The 17557-nt window shown below is 47.6% G+C and overlaps 1 protein-coding gene across 1 annotated transcript; it reads left to right on the forward strand.

Moving 5' to 3' along the window:
* The first annotated feature begins 323 nt into the window (after positions 1-323).
* LOC134429315 (claw keratin-like) lies at positions 324-10309 on the forward strand. The gene is made up of 2 exons (XM_063176451.1): positions 324-571; positions 10000-10309. Exons 1-2 carry the CDS (start codon positions 324-326, stop codon positions 10307-10309), a joined length of 558 nt encoding a protein of 185 aa, XP_063032521.1.
* The last annotated feature ends 7248 nt before the right edge of the window (positions 10310-17557 follow it).

The raw sequence follows: 17557 nt of genomic DNA on the forward strand, positions 1-17557 counted from the left end.
GGGAAGGTAGGGATTGATCACAGGTTGGACTCCTGGGGGAATTTTCCAACCTCAGGCATTCTGGGATTGGTAAATGAATCCATTTGTGACTGCTCAGCCACTGGGAAATGCATATCTGGGTGAGATTTAAGTAATATTCCATGAATATTCCATTTGCGTTCAGTGCACAATTCAGGGATGCATTTTGGGTGCTGATCTATCAGAATCCTCCCTGTCCCTTGAGCCTCTTCGTACCCTTTTATCCTCGGGTTTGACTATGAAACCAACATGAATTTTGTTTTATTTTCCCGCTTTTCTGTGCCCCACAGATCCCCACCCAAGCCATGGTTCACTCCCTGAGCCCCTGCACCGACGGCAGCCCCTCCCCCTGCGGCGTGGCCGTGCCCCAGCCCGTGGCCGACTCCTGCAACGAGCCCTGCGTCCGACAGTGCCCGGACTCCACCGTGGTCATTTACCCTCCTCCGGTGGTGGTCACCTTCCCCGGGCCCATCCTCAGCACCTTCCCCCAGCAGAGCACCGTGGGCTCCGTGGGAGTGCCCGAAGTCGGAGCCGGCGCCGGGGGCAGCGCCGGAACCGGTGTCGGAGCTGTTGTTGGAGGTGGTTTCGGTGCTGCCCGAACCCCTGGAGCTTCCCAAGTTTATGGTGGGGCCAGGTGGGGCCGGGGGTACCCGGTTGGCAGCTGCAGACCCTGCTGCTAAGGTCATGGCTGGACCAGGGTGACTGGCAGGACATGGCTCTAGGGAGAGTGTTAAAACCATCTGTGGATGTTTGAAGGCCTCAAAAAAATCCGTTTCCATCCTTCTACCCTTCCTGGTTTTCCTTCTCTAAAGATTTCCTCTCTTTCCAAGCGCTCTTTTCTCAAAGCTATGGGTTGTTCCTGGTTCTCTGGGGTGTTCTCAAAGCTAAGGGTTGTTCCTGGTTCCTTGGGGGCTTGTCGGGATCTTTGTAGGTTTAGATTAGGGAGAATTTAGGATTTTAGATTTTTGAAATTTAGATTTTAGGGAGAGATTACGAGGGAATTCTTTCTTGTGAGGACCTGGCACAGGTTGCCCAGTGAAGCTGTGGCTGCCTCATCCCTCTGGAAGTTTCCAAGGCCAGGCTGGATGGGGTTTGGAGCAACCTGGGATAGTCAAAGTTTCCCTGCCCATGACAGGGGTGGGACTGGATCATCTTTAAAATGCCACCCAAACCATTCTGTGCTTCTGTGACTGTGGCAATGTCAAGGATCTGGTCTGAGACCCCTTTCAGATCCATTTCTAAGCTCTTCCCGTGGCTCCTGATGGATAAAAACGGTTCTGCAATGCCCCAGCCCCATCTCTGCTGCCGTGCTGTGTGACCAAGGCTGGCTGTCACCACAGGAGGAGCAGCCCCAGACATTCTCTGAGTCACCCTGCATCAAACCACGGCTTGTGGGCAGTTTGTAACCTGTGCTGTGTCTCACCTGCTCTTCCTCATTAAACCAGATGTCACAGCAGCTTCCTGGTGTCTCTGTGTGTCCCCTGTCCTTGTCCTGCTGCACCAACGCCATCCTGTCACCAGGAGAGGGAAATTCATGAAGGATCTGGCCAAGGTCTGTGTGGGATCTCCTTTGCACAGCCTCAGCTGTCCTTCCCCACATTCCCAGATTCTGTGGAGAATTTTGCTCAGTTTTGGCGTTCCTGGGTCCTTTTCCTGGTGTCCTGGAGATCCTGACAGTGACAGGAGCAGAGAACAGGGTTGGAAAAGCCCTCCAGGATCACAGAGTCCAAGCTGTGCTTGAGCCCCATCAACGTCCAGTCCTGCCTTGGACACCTTCAGGAATGGCTACTCCAAACCTTCCTGAGCCCCTTCCAAGGCCTTTTCCCTTTCCCAGGAGGAATTTCCCCAAATTTCCCACCCTGAGCCCTGCCCTGGCAGAGCCACCACTGTTCCCTCTTGTCCTGTCCCTGTTCCTTGGGATCAGGTCCCAAAATTCCCACTACAAGAGCCCAAAATTCCCCCTGGACCCCCCTTTTCTCTGGGATCAGACCCCAAATTCCCCCTGGACCCCCATTTTCTCCAGGCTGAGCCTCCCTAACTCCCTCAGGATTCTCCATTCCCTTTTCCAACTGCTCCAACTCCATTCCCACCCCTGGACACTCTCCCCCTTCAATAACCAGGATAACCTGGACATGATTTTGATGCTCCCTCATGGAATTGGGGATTTCTTCGGGAATAAATTGGTAATAAACCTTTCCCCAGCTCTGAAATGTTATGCAGAATGTGGGGAACAGCATCAGTGTCTTTAAGGATTGCAGGATGACGTGGGAATGTGGGATTATTCCAGGGTAGTCACTCTTTGGGGAATTATTATCCTCATGTGGAAGGAAAACAAAGCTGCCCAGGCACTGTAATAATGTGTAATTAATGTTGGCGAGCTCTGGAGCAGTGATTAAACCAGATTCTCCCCAACCACATAATCCTTACAAAAAGAGAAATCTCTCAAACCTCAAAAGCCAGGCAGAAATCTCCCAAACCTCAAAAGCCTTTGTTGTTGGGAGCATTTGGGAATGAGCTGCAGTTTGTTTACACCTCTCAAGATGCTCTTTCACACCCTAAATTGAGATCTGTGTTCACCACAAACCAGAAAAATCAGTGAAATGATGGAATTCTGCCAGTGGGTTTTATAGAACTATTTTTTATACATTTTTATTCCTTTTGCTATAAAATCCCCTGTGTGAAATGTCCTTTCACAGGACTAAAGATATCAGGTGTCTCACTAAGAAAATTCAATGCCTTTTTAAGAGAGAAGCATTACCTAATATCTCTTAGGCTCATTATTGAGCCCAATTATTCAGTTTAATGTTAATTATGGGTTAATATCCATTTAAATATGGCGAATTTTGAAATTATTTTTTCTCTTGTTGCCATTTTTTTCCCGGTTCCATGCCCCACTTCCCCTTCTCCTAAAAGGCTGAAATTTTTAACAAATAATTAAAAAATTTAGTCCAGTTTGGGCAATAATGGGGTGCCCAACTTCTAATTTGGGACAAGTTTAGTCTTTATGGAAGATCCTGAGCCTTGAAGAGAATCTTGGTGCTGGAGGCATGTCCTGTGGCATTAAATGTTCTCAAGGGAACATTTAAATGGATAATTCCCCATGAATACATTCCGGAGTCGCAATGGAATTACAGGAGTTGGTTTGCAGTTATTTAAATCACCCGGCTGTCGCCTGTTATGATAATATCACAGCCAGGCCGCAAGTTCCTCTCCCCATCCCACTTTTCCTGAGCCTCAGGACACAAAATAATTCAGGTTTTGGGATCTCAGAGAGATCAAGGAAGTTGTGGAGGAGCTGATGGTCGGAAACTGGAGTGACAGGATAGGGGGAATCAGTTCAGGGGGAAATTTAGGTTGGATTTTGGGAAGTTCTTCAGTTCTTCCACGTGAGGCTCTGGCACAGGGTATTCCATGGATTACCCATCCCTCAGGACACAAAATAATTCAGGTTTTGGGATTTGGGAGGGATCAAGGGAGCTGTGGAGGAGCTGATGGTTGGAAACTCGAACAACAGGAAATTGGTTCAGACTGAAAAAGTGAAAATTTAGGTTGGATATTGTGAGGCCCTGGCACAAGATATTCCATGGATTCCCTACCCCTGGAAGCGCTCCAGGCCAGCTTGGAGCCACCTGGGATGATCTTTAAGGTCTCTTCACCCACCCAGAACATATGTAGGAGAAAAATGTTCCTGAGACATCAGGACAGATCCATGGAGAACGAGCTTTGGTGTTGGGAGGGGTCTGGGCTGCAATTCCAGGATGATCTGGAACTTCCTGACTTCTCCTGATGAGCTGGAATGAACAGGTGAGGGAAGGTCCCATCCCTGCTTGGTGACTCCTGCGACAGGAGCATCTGAGGTGAGGAATTTGGCACTCCAGTGCCTCCAGAAGGGTGACCTGCAGCAGAGGAGGAGATCCTCGAGGTGCCCTGGATCCCTGGAACTGAGGGATGCCCTCAGAGCCACCACATTCAAAGCAGGAAGGGGAAGTGAGGTGGGAGCCAGGTGGCTCCAGGTGAGAGTAGTGGCGGGAGGTGAGGTCGGGTGACAGGGCTGGGACTGGCAGGAAATCACCACCTGTGGGTCCTGTCCCCAGGGAAAGATCTGAGGGGGACATCAGGAGGCGAGGACATCACAAATGGTGCTGCGCTGGCAAACTTGGGCAGGGACGGAGGTTAAGTGGCACCAAAGGACTCAGAATTTCACCCAGATCTTCGTCTTCCTGGGGTTTATTCTATCTCCCCTCCTATGCAAGGCTGTCCAAGCCCTTCCCTGCTCTCAGTGCAGGCAGGAGACTTTGTATGCCCGAGGCATCCCAGGGAGATAAGCTGAGCTTACCGTGCTGGGAGACTCCACCATTTCCTAATGCTTTCCCCGGGGAACCCAGCCCATTTCTCTGCTGACAGCAGGAGGGTTGCAAAACCTCTCTTAAAGGCTTTGCCACGTTCAAAGGGCTGCTCTGATTTACTGGGGCCGTGCTATGCTTGGGGGGAGGCTCCTCCCTGACCTTCCCCCAATCCTGGGGCACCCCAATTTGGGGCTGTCTGCTCAAATTGGGGCACGAAGGAATCTGACCAGCCCTCGCTGTTGGCTGGGGTTGGTCCTGCCCAGACAAGGAAATGGAGCTCCAGAGCTCAGCTCTGCTCCTTGGAATGGGCTCCAGGTCAGAGTTTTGGGGAAATCAACGACACGATGGAAAGAAATGGATGTTGGGCTGGAGGATCAGCGTTTCTGCTGACTGCTCCTGGTTTTCTGCCCATGGAATGGCTTCTCCCAACCTCCTCTCTTAATTATTTTGTCAAACCTTTCCTCCACTTTGCTCTGAAAGCTGGGAAATGCAAAAATGCTTCTGCAGGAGACCACCACGGCAAGAGGAGGGGTGGCCATGGCTATCTCTGGGAGATCAGCCCAGAGGTGACCCCTCAAAGTCACTCCTGCAATGACATTTTTGACTCCTGCTGAGCTCTTTGATGTGGAACTGGGCTCACAGGGTATCCAGGCAGTTCTGCCTGGGCTCTGCTTGTTGAAACACCTATCATCTTTAGTATTCTAAACCTAAATCCTCTTTAGTATTCAAAACCTGAATAATTTTTAATATTCTACATCTAAACAATCCTTAGTGTTTGAAGCCTACATAATTTTTACGCTTCTAAATTTAAATAATGCCTAAGTATTTGAAGCCTAAATAATCTTAATTATTCCAAATCGAAATAATCTTTAATATTTTAGACCGAAATAATCTTTAGCTTTCTAGATCTAAATAATCTTTAATGTTTTGGACCTAAATCATCTTTAGCATGCCAAACCCAAAGAAGTGCTCCTGCAGGGGCATGGCAGGAGCTCCCTGAAGAACCGGCTGCTTCATCTGCAGAGGAGCTGAACCCTCCAGCAGCTGGCCATGGCTTGGCTGCCTTTGATCTTTCGTCTTGGGTGGCTTTAACCTCGAGCATCACCGATCTCCTGCCTTGGACAGCCATGAGATCCCCCTCAATCTCTTGTTTTTGTGATTTATCGCCCAGGACCCTCTCTGGGGGCAAAATCACCCGAGTGATGCCTCTTTCTGCAGAAACATTTGGGTAAACCCAAAGTCAAGGGTTAGTTAAGGTTTCTCCTTCTGCTGGGGGAAATGAGTCAGGGCAGGAGCCATTGAGATGGAGATGTGGTGACAGTCCCTAACATCCGGAGCCTGGCCTGCCCTCTCATTGCAGGGTTCCTGAGGGTGGCTGGGGGTCCCTTTAAAGTGCCCAGACAAAAACAGAGCAGACATTTGAAGCTTCTGACTGGAGTAATTTTAATGGAAATGAGAAGCAGTGAGGAACAGAAAGAAGAAGTTGGCAGAGATACAGAAGGGGCTTTGACGAGCAGAGTGTTCCCAGTGGTGGGCGATGATTTTCCTGGTGGAAATGGTGGAGTTTGCCAGTCCAAATGTTTCTTTTCTGTGTTCACTGTCAGGTGAGGTGCAGCAGGGACTGAGAACCTCTGCTAAAAGCCACTTTTGGTCAGAGTTGAACAAAGTGGATTCTTTGCAGAAAGTTCCACACAAAGTCGCTGCGGATGGACTTAAAAAAGCGCTTTCCTCACACCCAAAAGTCTCTTTCCACTCCACCAAAGTGCTCTAAAGGTGCTTCAGCCCTTTTAAAGCGACGGCTAGAGAGACAGGAGATCCTACAGAGGGTTACATGGAGTGTCCTACACAGCCTGGCGCCCACACATCCATCAGAGGCGTGAGCGCTCGGCGTTCCTCAGTACCATAACCAAAGCCATGAATCCATGTCCTGCATTCCATCCCAGGGGAGTTACTCCTGCTGGGAACAGCTCAGACGGTTCTGTCCCCAAACTGAACACAGAAGGGGAGACTTAATCCCATGTTTCCCAAGTTACCAAAGTTACCCATGCAACCCAGGAGCCCAGGGAGCCCCTCGATCCTCCCCGAGAGCTTCCCAACGATGTCCCCGTTCAGGTTGGCGTAGACGATCCCACGGATGTTCCCGGAGGGGTGGAAGAAGTTTCCAACATTCCTGAAACCAGATGGGGGCACATCTTGGCACTGGTCCCGGTAGAAGCTGAAGGAGCGCCTGGGACGGAAGCTGGAGCTGCCAAAGCCACCAAAGTTGTCATTGCCGCCCTGGGCGCTGCAAACATTGTCACAGCACTCCTTGAAGGAATTCATCCTTGTTGATTTGGAGAGCCTGGAACACACACCCAGAAACAAAATTTATGAGATGCTAAGGGCAGAACAAAGGCTCCAACTTGGTCCCTCCTGCGCATCGGTTTAACCCTCTTAATTAACTCCTTTATTTCTGTAATCTCCTCAATCCCAAACAACTTTGCTTTTTTTTCCCCTTGTCAACTTTTGGAAACTGCTGACTAAACGTAGTGAATGAGAGTTTTGCCAGCTGAGAGCTAAGCTTTCCTGCCCCAGAAATCAGAGAAATGTAAAAAATGAAAGAAAAATGCAATAAATATAACCCAGAACAGAAAATTACTTTTTACTACAAGATTGTGGTAGCAAATTTCCAGTTTTAAGCTCTTTAAAGCCTAATATTTCAAAAAGCACAGGAAAGAGGAGCAAAAAGCCTTGAGTAGAAGAGCAAAATTCCTTGAGATTGCAGGGAATTTTGGGCTTGGCGTTGGCTCTAAAACTACAAGAAATTTCCTACAGAATGTCTGTACCTTCATGTAGACACAGGTTTGTATTTATATGCTATAAAATATACACAGATACAGCAGTACCTTTCAAATAAATAAATAAAAAACCACTATGAAGTTAATACGTATTCATATTCATATCCAAGTTCATATCCATATTCATATTTTATATTTAATTTTACTTATAAAGAAATATTTAGAGAAACATACGCACAGGAGAGTAGAGCCAATGCACACCTCTGCTTCGCTGAGAGGAGAAATTGAGAGGAGAAGTCGAGAGGAGTGGATGACTTTTCGGAGTTGGGGGTCTTATACCTTCCAAAGTGGGTCATCCCACTCCTTATTCCTCCAACCTACGTCACAACCATTTTCATATTTTCCGTACTTGGCGTCGCGGCGCCTACGTAAACCCTTTAGAATTTCTTTAATCTTAAAGCATTTCCAGGGAAATTGCCGCTGAATTCCTTGTGGCCTAATCAGGGAGGTACTTGAAGAGATATTTATTAATTTGGAGAGATATTTATTTGGGGAAATATTCAGATTATTAAGGCAGTGGCCTCGTAGGTGGTCCATCGTCTTCGCGTTAGCGCCTCCGGTGCCGCTGGCGGAGGACAAAGAGAGAGGTTTTGCTTTGGTGTCCTGAGGATTGAGGAGCCTCCACTCAGCATCTCCATGACCTTCCTGGTGGAGTCTCCCAGGGTGTTCGTATCCCAGCTTCTCCAACAACAACCCAACAGCAACTCCAACAATTTTCCAACCACCTTGTGGGTGTTCCCAAATATTCCTTCCAATTTTAAGCGATTTTTTTGGGATAATTTTTGTCATTCATGGAAGAGCATCACCTTAATATGGCTCAGGAAGCAGAGACCTTGAGGAATGACCGTATTATTAAATCTGGAGGTGGCAAACTATTAATATTTAAATCCAGCAACACTTTGCAAATTGAAAACATCAATGAGTGTTTATGAAGTGCTTTGGTATTCAAAATTCAGAGGAAGCCTCAACATCCTGCTTGCTCATTATTACGCTTATTTTATATTCAAATTAATGCCAGAAATTAGGTGAAGGTCACCCAAGGAGCTCTGCCCTTAACTCCACAGTTCCTCCCTATCACAACTTCTGCACGTGGCGATTCTTTGTGGAAAAAATTACCAGCAAGGTTCTTTTAGTGTTCATTTAGTGCTCTTTTAGTGCTAATCCTGATAATTTCTTTATTTCCAGATCAAATTGAGGCTTGAATTCTCCACTTTGCTCTGCTGAACTGGGGTCAAGCTTCCGGTGAATGACACTGCAAAAGATGCAGTTGGATTTTTGTTAAAAACATTCTTCCTGCTCCTGCAGCAGCATGGCTTTGATTCAGGAGCACTTTGGAATTGAGATCTATTTATAATTCTGCTCCTTTTTCCTGAAGTTGATGATTTTTAATGTAAATCCCTGCATTTGCATTTCCTTTAGGTAAAACCCCATGGTGCATCTTCCTACTGAACACAAATACTTTCAAACATGTTGGAAAGTTTTCTTTTTTTACTGAAAACTTCTCTCTCTCCAATGACCTTGAGAAATCAGAAACAGCATTTCTATAATACTAAAAAAAAATTCAGATTTGACAACGGAGGCAGTAAAATGGTATCAGGAATGTTGCTGGCCCAGAAAATGTTAAGATGAAAGAAACCTGTAATACATAGGACATACGGGAACACACTAATAATCCCAAACAATGAGGAAAATTACATTAATTGAAGATATGACGCGTACAGGCAAATTTGTTTGCCAACCAGTAGGATTCCAAAGCTTTTGAATCCACAGGGCGTCTGAGATAAGCCAGGAGGGCAAAGCTGGAGTATAAAAAGGGCTGGGAGCTCAGGGCTCCTCATCAGCTCTCCTGCCTTCTCCTCCTGGTGAACTCGGTAAGCTTTTCCTCCTATCTCCCCCTGCACTGGGAATTTTCCTTTCAGAATTTCTGTTGGTGTTGTGGCTCCTCTGAACTGTCAGATTTTGCTGTTCCTTTTACCTGGGCTTGCTGGGTTCAGCTTTTAAAGCTGCAGGTGGAACTTTCCTGATCCTGTTGGTACCTGGGTTCCCTGATAAGGGATTTTCAGGACAGCAGAGGTAGGAAAGGGTTTCCCCACCACGACTCTTGGTGGTTTTTTTTTCTTAAATCTCCTATTTTACGTGGGATTTTGGGTCTGTCTGGCCACACAGATGTTCTCATGTGTGTCCACGCTGTGTGGTTTCCTCTGTGGGCTCTCAGCATTTCCAGGTGCAAAACAAAATGGGTGGAAAGCGCTGAAATGGGTCTTAGGGAGATGCAGCCAAAAACTGAGGGGTGTTATCACAGGAAAATTCTGTGAAGACTTTCCTGATGGCATCAGGAATGCAGAGCTCCATAGAAAGCTGATATTGTAAAAGAAAGTTAGGGTTGCTAATTGCCTCAGCAAAAACCCTGAAGCAGCAGCAAGGTTTTGATCTGTGGCTGCTGATTCCATCAGGGGTTCCACCAATGCCAGGAATACGCATTAAATACAAAACTGTTTAATAGAAATAGTTTAATATGAATATATTGAATCTACATGAATGTAGAATATAAAATCATTTAAAGACAGTGTGTAGATGAGCAGATTATACAAATGGGGCATTAAAGTAGCAGCTGAGGTCATAGTTTTTCCTCTGCCCTTGTTCTCACGGGACCGGTGAGGAAGATTTCGTGCTCTGAGGTTGTACTCTTGGAGTATTTACCACTCATCCTTTCCTCCCCGTTGCAGGTTTTACCTCCATCTCCCAAAGATGACTTTCCTCCAAGGCCAGTGCGACGACGACTGCTACTCCTCCTGCAACTACGGGGGCCTCTACGGCTACCGGGGCTATGACTGCGGGAGCCCCTGCAGCTACCGCGGCTACGGGAGCCTCTACGGCTCCCGCGGCCTCTATGGCCTTGGGGACCGCTACGGCTACGGGAGCCTCTACGGCTACCGGGGCATCTTCGACTCTGGGGACTGCTACGGCTCCAGGGGGCTCTATGGGGGCTACCGGGGCCTCTATGGCTATGGGGACTGCTATGGATACCCCGGGTTCTACTCCAGCCGCTACGGGTTCCCCTTCGGCTCCCGCTACGGCAGAAGGTTCAGCTTCGGGGGCTGCTACTAAAGCTGGAGAGGGCCACCTCAAAACCCAGCCCGGGTTTGGTGGGATTGATGGAGAGTCCAGCAGTGGAGACCATGGCTGGGCAGAGTTTTAGGGACAAGAGGCATGGCCGGGGTGATCCGAGAGCTCTGCGCTGCTGCTGAAGGGATGGAGGTGATTTGCCTTCATCCCCCTGCCCCAGCTCTCCTCTCAACCCAGAACTTCTCCTCAATCCTCCAAGCAAACCGAATTCCATGTTTTTGGCTGTACAAAAAATTTCTTCTGATTGGATGATGTGGGTGTTATGTGACTTTGGGAGTGTGGTCTTTCCCTTCTGTATCCCTTCAAAGTTATCTCTGTGTTTCGTTTCTATTAAAGGTGTTTTTTCTGCATCAATTCAGCATTTCTCAGTCTATTTGTCATTTAAGTTTCTCAAAGAGCTTGAAGTCTTTGGCATCCAAAATCCTGAGGAAGCCTCAGCATCCTGCTTGCTCTTTTATTATGCTTATTTTAAATTTGAAATAATGCCAGAAATTGGATGGAGGACACACAAATATGAAATCCTTCACAGCAGAAGGATTGGAAGACAAGATTATGAACTCTGAAAAATGATGAATCATCTGTCCAATTCTGGGCCTCTCATGCCGAGATAGATGTTGAGGGGCAGGAGTGTGTCCAGATAAGGAAATGGAGTTGGAGCAGCTGGAAAAGGGAATAAAAGGGAATGGAGGATCCTGAGGGAGCTGGGGGGGGGGCTCAGCCTGCAGAAAAGAGGGATCCAGGGGGAATTTTGGGCTCTTCCAGAGAGAATTTTGGGATCTGATCCCAGGGAAGAGGGACAGGACAAGAGGGAACCATGGTGGCTTTGCTTGTGTCGATGTTGGCCTGGAAAACTCAAACCACCCTCTTGATCTTCCACACAAAACAGAAGAAAGACCATTTGAGCTGAATAAAACCCATTTTTATGGGTGCAGTTTCAATAACATACTAAATCCAAGGACTAAAAGCCAGAAAATGGGGGAGGAAATTTGGGGATAAAAGGCAAATATTCCTAAAGACAAAAAAATGTCCTCATTCCTCCTGGGCAGCCCCTTCCAAGACCTGACCAGGAGGAAATTTCTCCTCGTGTCCAGCCTGAGCCTTTCCTGGCACAGTTCGAGACCATTTCCCCTTGTTCTGTCCCTGTTCCCTGGGATCAGATCCCAAATGCCCCCTGGAAGAGCCCAAAATTCCCCCTGGATCCCCTTTTTCTCCAGGCTGAGCCTCTGTCAAGATTCTCCAGACCCTTCTCAAGCTGTTCCAGGTCTGTTCCTTTCCTTGGATGTTCTCCAGCCCCTCAATGTCGCCTTTGCCATGAGGGACCCAGAGCTGGACACAGATTCGAGTCCAGAAAATCCCTTCAGAATTCCACAACTCCCAGAATATCCACCCAAACCAAGGACACAGGCAAGAAAACAACTGGATCTCCAGAAGTCTTTTTCAAATGCAGAAAGTATTTAATAGAACAAGAAAAAGAGCTGGCACAGATACAGAAAGATTATAGTTTTGGGATGCTGGAGGCAGCCTCGGGAGATGAGTCACTGCTCTCCAGAACATTCCTTTTTGCTGAAGTTGTGTTGTTCATCCTTCAGGTCCTCGTAAAAGCAGATCAAAGGCGAGACAGCCGTAACGCTCCCTCACCCAGGGCTGCAGAGCTGTGCTGGAAGTGCTTATTGAAAATGCAGATGACACCAAATCTAATTTCACAGAGGTCCTCCAGCCCCATTGCAGCAACTCCGAGAAGTTTCACATGAATTGCAGATCGCCCCTCCCGTTGCTGAAGGGGCCGAGGGAGGCTTTAAATGCAGAACATCAGGAGAGTTGAGAAAGGCAAGAAGAAGGAGACAGAGACAACAACAAAAACCAGAAATTCCAAGAGGTTTCAGAGCACAGCAAATCCCCCACTGGTGGTGACTTCACCGTGGTGGCTCTGCACTTGTGCAAACATCAACAGAGGGCTCATCCGTTTGTCTTCCGTGGGTCCGTTCATGGGGATTTTTCCGTGGGATCAGCAGCAGGGGTAGCAGCAGGAGTAGGAGCAGCACGAGGGGTAGTAGCAGCGCGTGGTGCAGCACGAGGGGTAGCAGTAGCGCGTGGTGCATCTCCGGGAGGTGCAGCAGCTGCCGTAGGAGCGGCGGCAGCAGCTCAGTGTGCGGGAGATGCAGGGGTTGCAGCTGTAGGTGCGGGTGCAGGTGCTGTAGCAGGGGGAGCAGCACAGGCTGTAGCAGCACGGGCTGTAGCAGCATGGGGAGTAGCAGCAGGACATGGTGGGGTGATGCAGGGGTGGAGGTGAGCCTGGGACAGGGAGGGAGAAAAAGAATTTGTGAAGGCAGGTTTGAGGTGTGGGCAAGGTGAGGTTGGGTGGAAATGTTGAGTGAACCCCTCAAGTTTGTGTGGGATTTTCATGTCATAGATTTCCCAGAAACCCAAGATTCTAGAATTCTAGAAACCCAGAATCCCAGGATCCCAGAATCCTGGGATTCAAGAAACTCAGGATCTTGGGATTCCAGGACCCCAGAACCCCTGGATTCCAGCATACCAGGATTCCAGAATTATAGAACTCCAGGATCCCAGGATTCCAGAACCCCAGAATCCTGGGATTCCAGAATACCAGGATTCCAGAACCCCAGAATCCTAGGACTCCAGAACCCCAAAATCCCAGGATTCCAGAACCCCAGGATCCTGGGATTCAAGAACCCCAGGATCCCAAATATTATTGATGTCGGAAAAGACCTCCAAGATGGAGTCTTACCCCAGCCCAGAGCACTGAGTGCCACATCCAATCCTTCCTTGGTATAAGGACTCCAAACCTCCCTTCCAAATCCTGAAAACTCTTTCCAAGAAAAGAAAATCTTCCTGAAGAAGGGATTTTTTTGGTGTCCAGGCTCCCGGGACAGGCTGGGGTAAATCCTCTCCCAGTGAAGGAGTCCCAGTGTCTGACTCGTTCCCCCCCGGCATTTTCTGCAGTTCTTGGAAACGCACAACTCAAGGAGTTCATTAAGTCTCCAGCCTCCCTGTCTGCTTTTAATCTTGGCACATGAACAATTCCTTCTCCTGGCTTTGTCAGTGTCAGTTCTAGCAAGGATACTGTGCTGGACAAAGAAAGCTTAAACCCTGCAGCTCAGAGCTGCCCCAGGGAATCCAGAGTGACAAAAACAATTCCTGGGACTTTTCCATATTCCCCATTGCAACATCCCACCACAAAGAGCCATTTCCTCCTTGCACAACCAGGCCTGAAAATTCCAGGTGTCACCACTGGAAAAAAAAGAAATCCAGAACTTCTAACTCAGCTTCTCATCTTTCCAAAGACCTGGGAATGTCCATGGGTCAATGCCCCTCTAGATTAAAAGCACCCAAGAGAAAACACCCACAAGCAAAGGCTTTCCCCCCAAATTCAAGGATTCTCCAGGAGAACAGGATCTGGACTTACCGAGTTCAGTGGGAAGAGCAAACCAAGAGGAGCCTTGTGAGGAGCACCAGGGTTGGGAGCATTTTTATATTCCCATTGTGGAGGTCGGAGCAGTTCCCCGAGAGCTCCCCTTAGTCACGGGACAAATTTGGGAAGTACATCAGCAGCCCAATTGCTATAATTGTTTTCCTCTGCATTTAGGACAATTTTGGAATTCCTGGGGTTGAGCACTGTGATTACAGCCCGGGAGATTCTTTCATCTCCAGACTTTCTAGGACAGAGGGATTTCTGGGGACGCACCTGGAGGACACCTGGGGATGGGGCTGGAGGCTACACAGAACAGCTCTAGCCCCAATTCCTGGCCAGCTGGGAAGCCATGGATTGGTTCTTTGCCTTGTGGCCCCACCAGGGAGGTGGGCACTGCACATTTTGGGGTGACGTAAAGCAGCTGGGGAGCGGAGGAGAATCACCCCAAGCGCTCCGGGATTTCCGTCACAATTAATGACAGGGGTTCCATTTATTCTTTTAGGTCCTTCTCCTGCCTATAATTTGTTCTAGGAGAGGTGCAGGCCGAGGCACGGGATCAATTAAGGCAGCATCTGAGAAATGTGGTTAATTTTTATGTTATGAGGGTTTTGCGTGGTTTTTTCTTTTTTTTTTTTCCCAGATGAAATTATTGGAAAAATTTGCATGAGTCGGTGTCTTGTGATATCACTCACGTGTCTGATATGTGTAGGGTTTATATTTGGGATCCATGGGCATGAGCTGGCCAGAATGCCTCCCTGTCCTGGGCTGCATCCATGGGCAGGGGGGTCAGGAAGGGGCTTCTCCTCTTCTGCTCTCTCTGGTGGGATCCCATTGGGAATTCTGTGCCAGGTTCTGGTGTCCCCAAAATAAAAGGGGTCTGGAATTGTTGGAGCAAGCCCAGAGGAGACCCTGAATTTCACAAGGGGATTGGAGCCCCTCCCTGATGGATCCAGGCTGGGAATATTGGGAATGTGGAGACCCCACAGCCCCTCCAGGATCTGCAGGGGATCCAGGGAAGCTGGAGAGAGACTTTTCCTGAGGATTTGCAGGGACAGGACACAAGGAATGGGGCAGGGGGGATTTGGGTGGGATTTTGGGGGGGAATTGTTCCCTGTGAGGGTCCCAGATAATTCCATGGATTTCCCATCCCTGGGAGTGTCCAGGGCCGGGCTGGACAGGGCTTGGAGCAACCTGAGATACTGGAAAGTGTGGTTATTCCAACCCAACCCATTCCATGGTTCCTTATCCACAATAATGAGCCAAAGATCTTCTCTTCCACCTTAAAAAAACCCCTTTGGGGTCCTCCTCAGCTTTAGGAATGAAATCCAGGTCTCTAAAACTCATACGAGTTAAAATAATCAAATTATTTTCCTGCCTCGGGTGGGCTGGAGAGCACAAAGGGCTGGATGTTCCCCTCGGGAGGGATTTTTCCTGAGGCAGGAATTGCTCCCCAACCGGCTGTGGTGGCATTTTCCAGATGGATCTCTGTCACTCTGCCATAGGGGACAGCAGGAATTATAAATAAATATAAATAATTTAAATGAAGAAAAACCTCCCTTGTCCCCCCGGGGCTCCCTTCCCTGCTCTACTCGAGGAATTTAAACCGGGAGGGTTGAAAGAATCCAAACATTGCCAAAGGAACTCTAATGATTGTTTTGGGAGGGTGCTGATACCAGAAATTCTGATGAGGCTCAGCACTTCCCCAATGCCTGTAATTATCCTCATTTAATATGCAAATGAGGCTTGGCTTACTGCGGGGGAAGGTCATACAGGGAGGTATTTGCTGAATTTTAAAAAAAGTCTCTTGATTTGTGCTGGACAGGCTGAAAATCAGCATCAGTAAGATTTGCTGCAAAATAATTTTATAATTATAACTCCTATAAATTCCCTTGTTTGTTCTGAAATCTGGATTTCATCACTAAAGCTGAGGAGGAGTCAAAAAGGTTTTTAAGACAAAAATACTTTTGTGGGTTATTTTGTGTTGCCAGGTTGAGCTGAGAATAGATTAATAACCGCTGATGGAGAGGAAACCAATTATTTTAATTGAAGGTGTGACATGGGCAAATAAATTTAATTTTGTTGATGTTTACATTAGCCAGATAATTTCTGAGTGACCAAAACACCTTCCAAAGGGCTGAGGGACACTGAAGGGCCAGGAATGCCCCTGGGAAGTTCAGCAAATTCAGGACATTTTCCAAAGTTCCTTCAATGCTCCAAATTAATGCAAAATTTGGGTGTCCAGAACCCTGAAAATGCAAAATTCCTGCAGAAGCAGGAATTCACTTTTGCACCTGAAAACACAGGGAAGAACTCAAGAAAGGCTTTGATCATTAGGTGGAAATCTAATTTATAGAGCCTTTAGTTAATTAGAGAAAGATGGATTTAAATTCCTGGCGAATAATAAATGGAGGCATTTAATGAAGGGCTCTGATTCATGGGACGGCTTAAAACCTGCTCATCCCCATTCAGTGCTTTTTTTTTTTAATATTCTATACAAAATTTAAGTCTGAACTTTTTGAAAAAATGCATTCTGAAAATACAAATCAATTCCAATTGCTTTCAGACTCTGCAACTGGAAACTTTATTTTCTACTCCACTCCTTTTAAACTTCTAAACCAAATTCATGCCTAAACCAGAGCAACTTTAGATAAGAAATGAATCCCTTCAGCTGCTGAATTTGCACCTCCTGACCAGCGGAGGGAACCGTTGGTTTGCATTTTTAGCCGGTTTAATCAGATCTGAACTTTTGCAGAAAAAAGGAAAAGCTGGAATTCCGGGATCCCGGGGCTTGGAGAAGCCTCCAGGATCAAATCCAAGCTCAGTCAGAAAATTTCAGGAATTCCTCTGACACCTCCAGGGATGGGGATTCAACCCTCCCTGAGCCCCTTTCCAAAGCCTGGCATCCCTTTCCATGAGGAATTTTCCCAAATTTTCCAACCTGGCACAGCTCAAGGCGGAGCAGAGCCTGAGCTCCCATCAGGGATTTGGGGATTTGGGAATTTGGGGGTTTGGGATTTGGGGATTTGGAGATTTGGGGATTTGGGGGTTTGGGGAGGGAATTCTGCCGCCCACCTGCACTCTGGGACTGTGGGGAGACAATTCTGGCTGGAAATCCCTTTCAAAACTGGATTTTCCTGCGGGGCAGGACTTGGGCTGGAAATGTCCTGATTAATTTTTCCTAAATCTTCACATTTTTTTCAGCTGGAGCTTTGGAAACAGGAATGGTTTTGGCGGAAGAGGGGCAGAGTTGGGACATGGAAAATGTGAATTTTGGAGCAGACAGAAATCGAGGTGCTCAGCACACCCTCAGTCCCCTCAAATTCTACTAAGAACCGCAGATCTGAGAAACTGGTGCCAAATTTAATTTATTTTTTCTATGTGCGCCAGATGAATAATTAGCAAAGTCAAATATAGTATTAAAAAGAACATTAAAACACAACAGAAGGCAGCGGTGTGATGCAAAATCTTTTAATGAGAGTAAGAAGTTACAGCTGGTAGTAGCACAGGAGGTTCACACCATCACACTGAGGAGTAGCTACACCCCAGAGCAGATGTCTGGGAAGTAAAGCTGGTGTAGGAGAGGAGCAGAGCTGTCAGCACAGCCAGACGAGGCTCTTGCTCCTCAGGACACACAAAAACCTCATCCCGAAAGAGAAGGAACAGCAAAAATAAGCGAATTAATCAGAATAACATCATGGAAGAGATCCCTAACCCTCAGGGAACCGGAGCTGAGATGGAGCAAAATCCAGCCAGGAGCAAAATCCACCCAGGAGTAAAATCAATCCAGCCAGGAGCCT

The sequence above is a fragment of the Melospiza melodia genome, chromosome 25, assembly GCF_035770615.1.
Source record: "Melospiza melodia melodia isolate bMelMel2 chromosome 25, bMelMel2.pri, whole genome shotgun sequence".
In the NCBI taxonomy this organism is placed as follows: Eukaryota; Metazoa; Chordata; class Aves; order Passeriformes; family Passerellidae; genus Melospiza; species Melospiza melodia.

Coding starts and splice junctions, on each gene's coding strand:
- LOC134429315 (XM_063176451.1), top strand. CDS start 324: ATGGTTCACTCCCTGAGCCCCTGCACCGACGGCAGCCCCTCCCCCTGC. Junction 572..9,999: donor GGCGCCGGGGGCAGCGCCGG/AACCGGTGTCGG, acceptor CTCCTCCTGCAA/CTACGGGGGCCTCTACGGCT.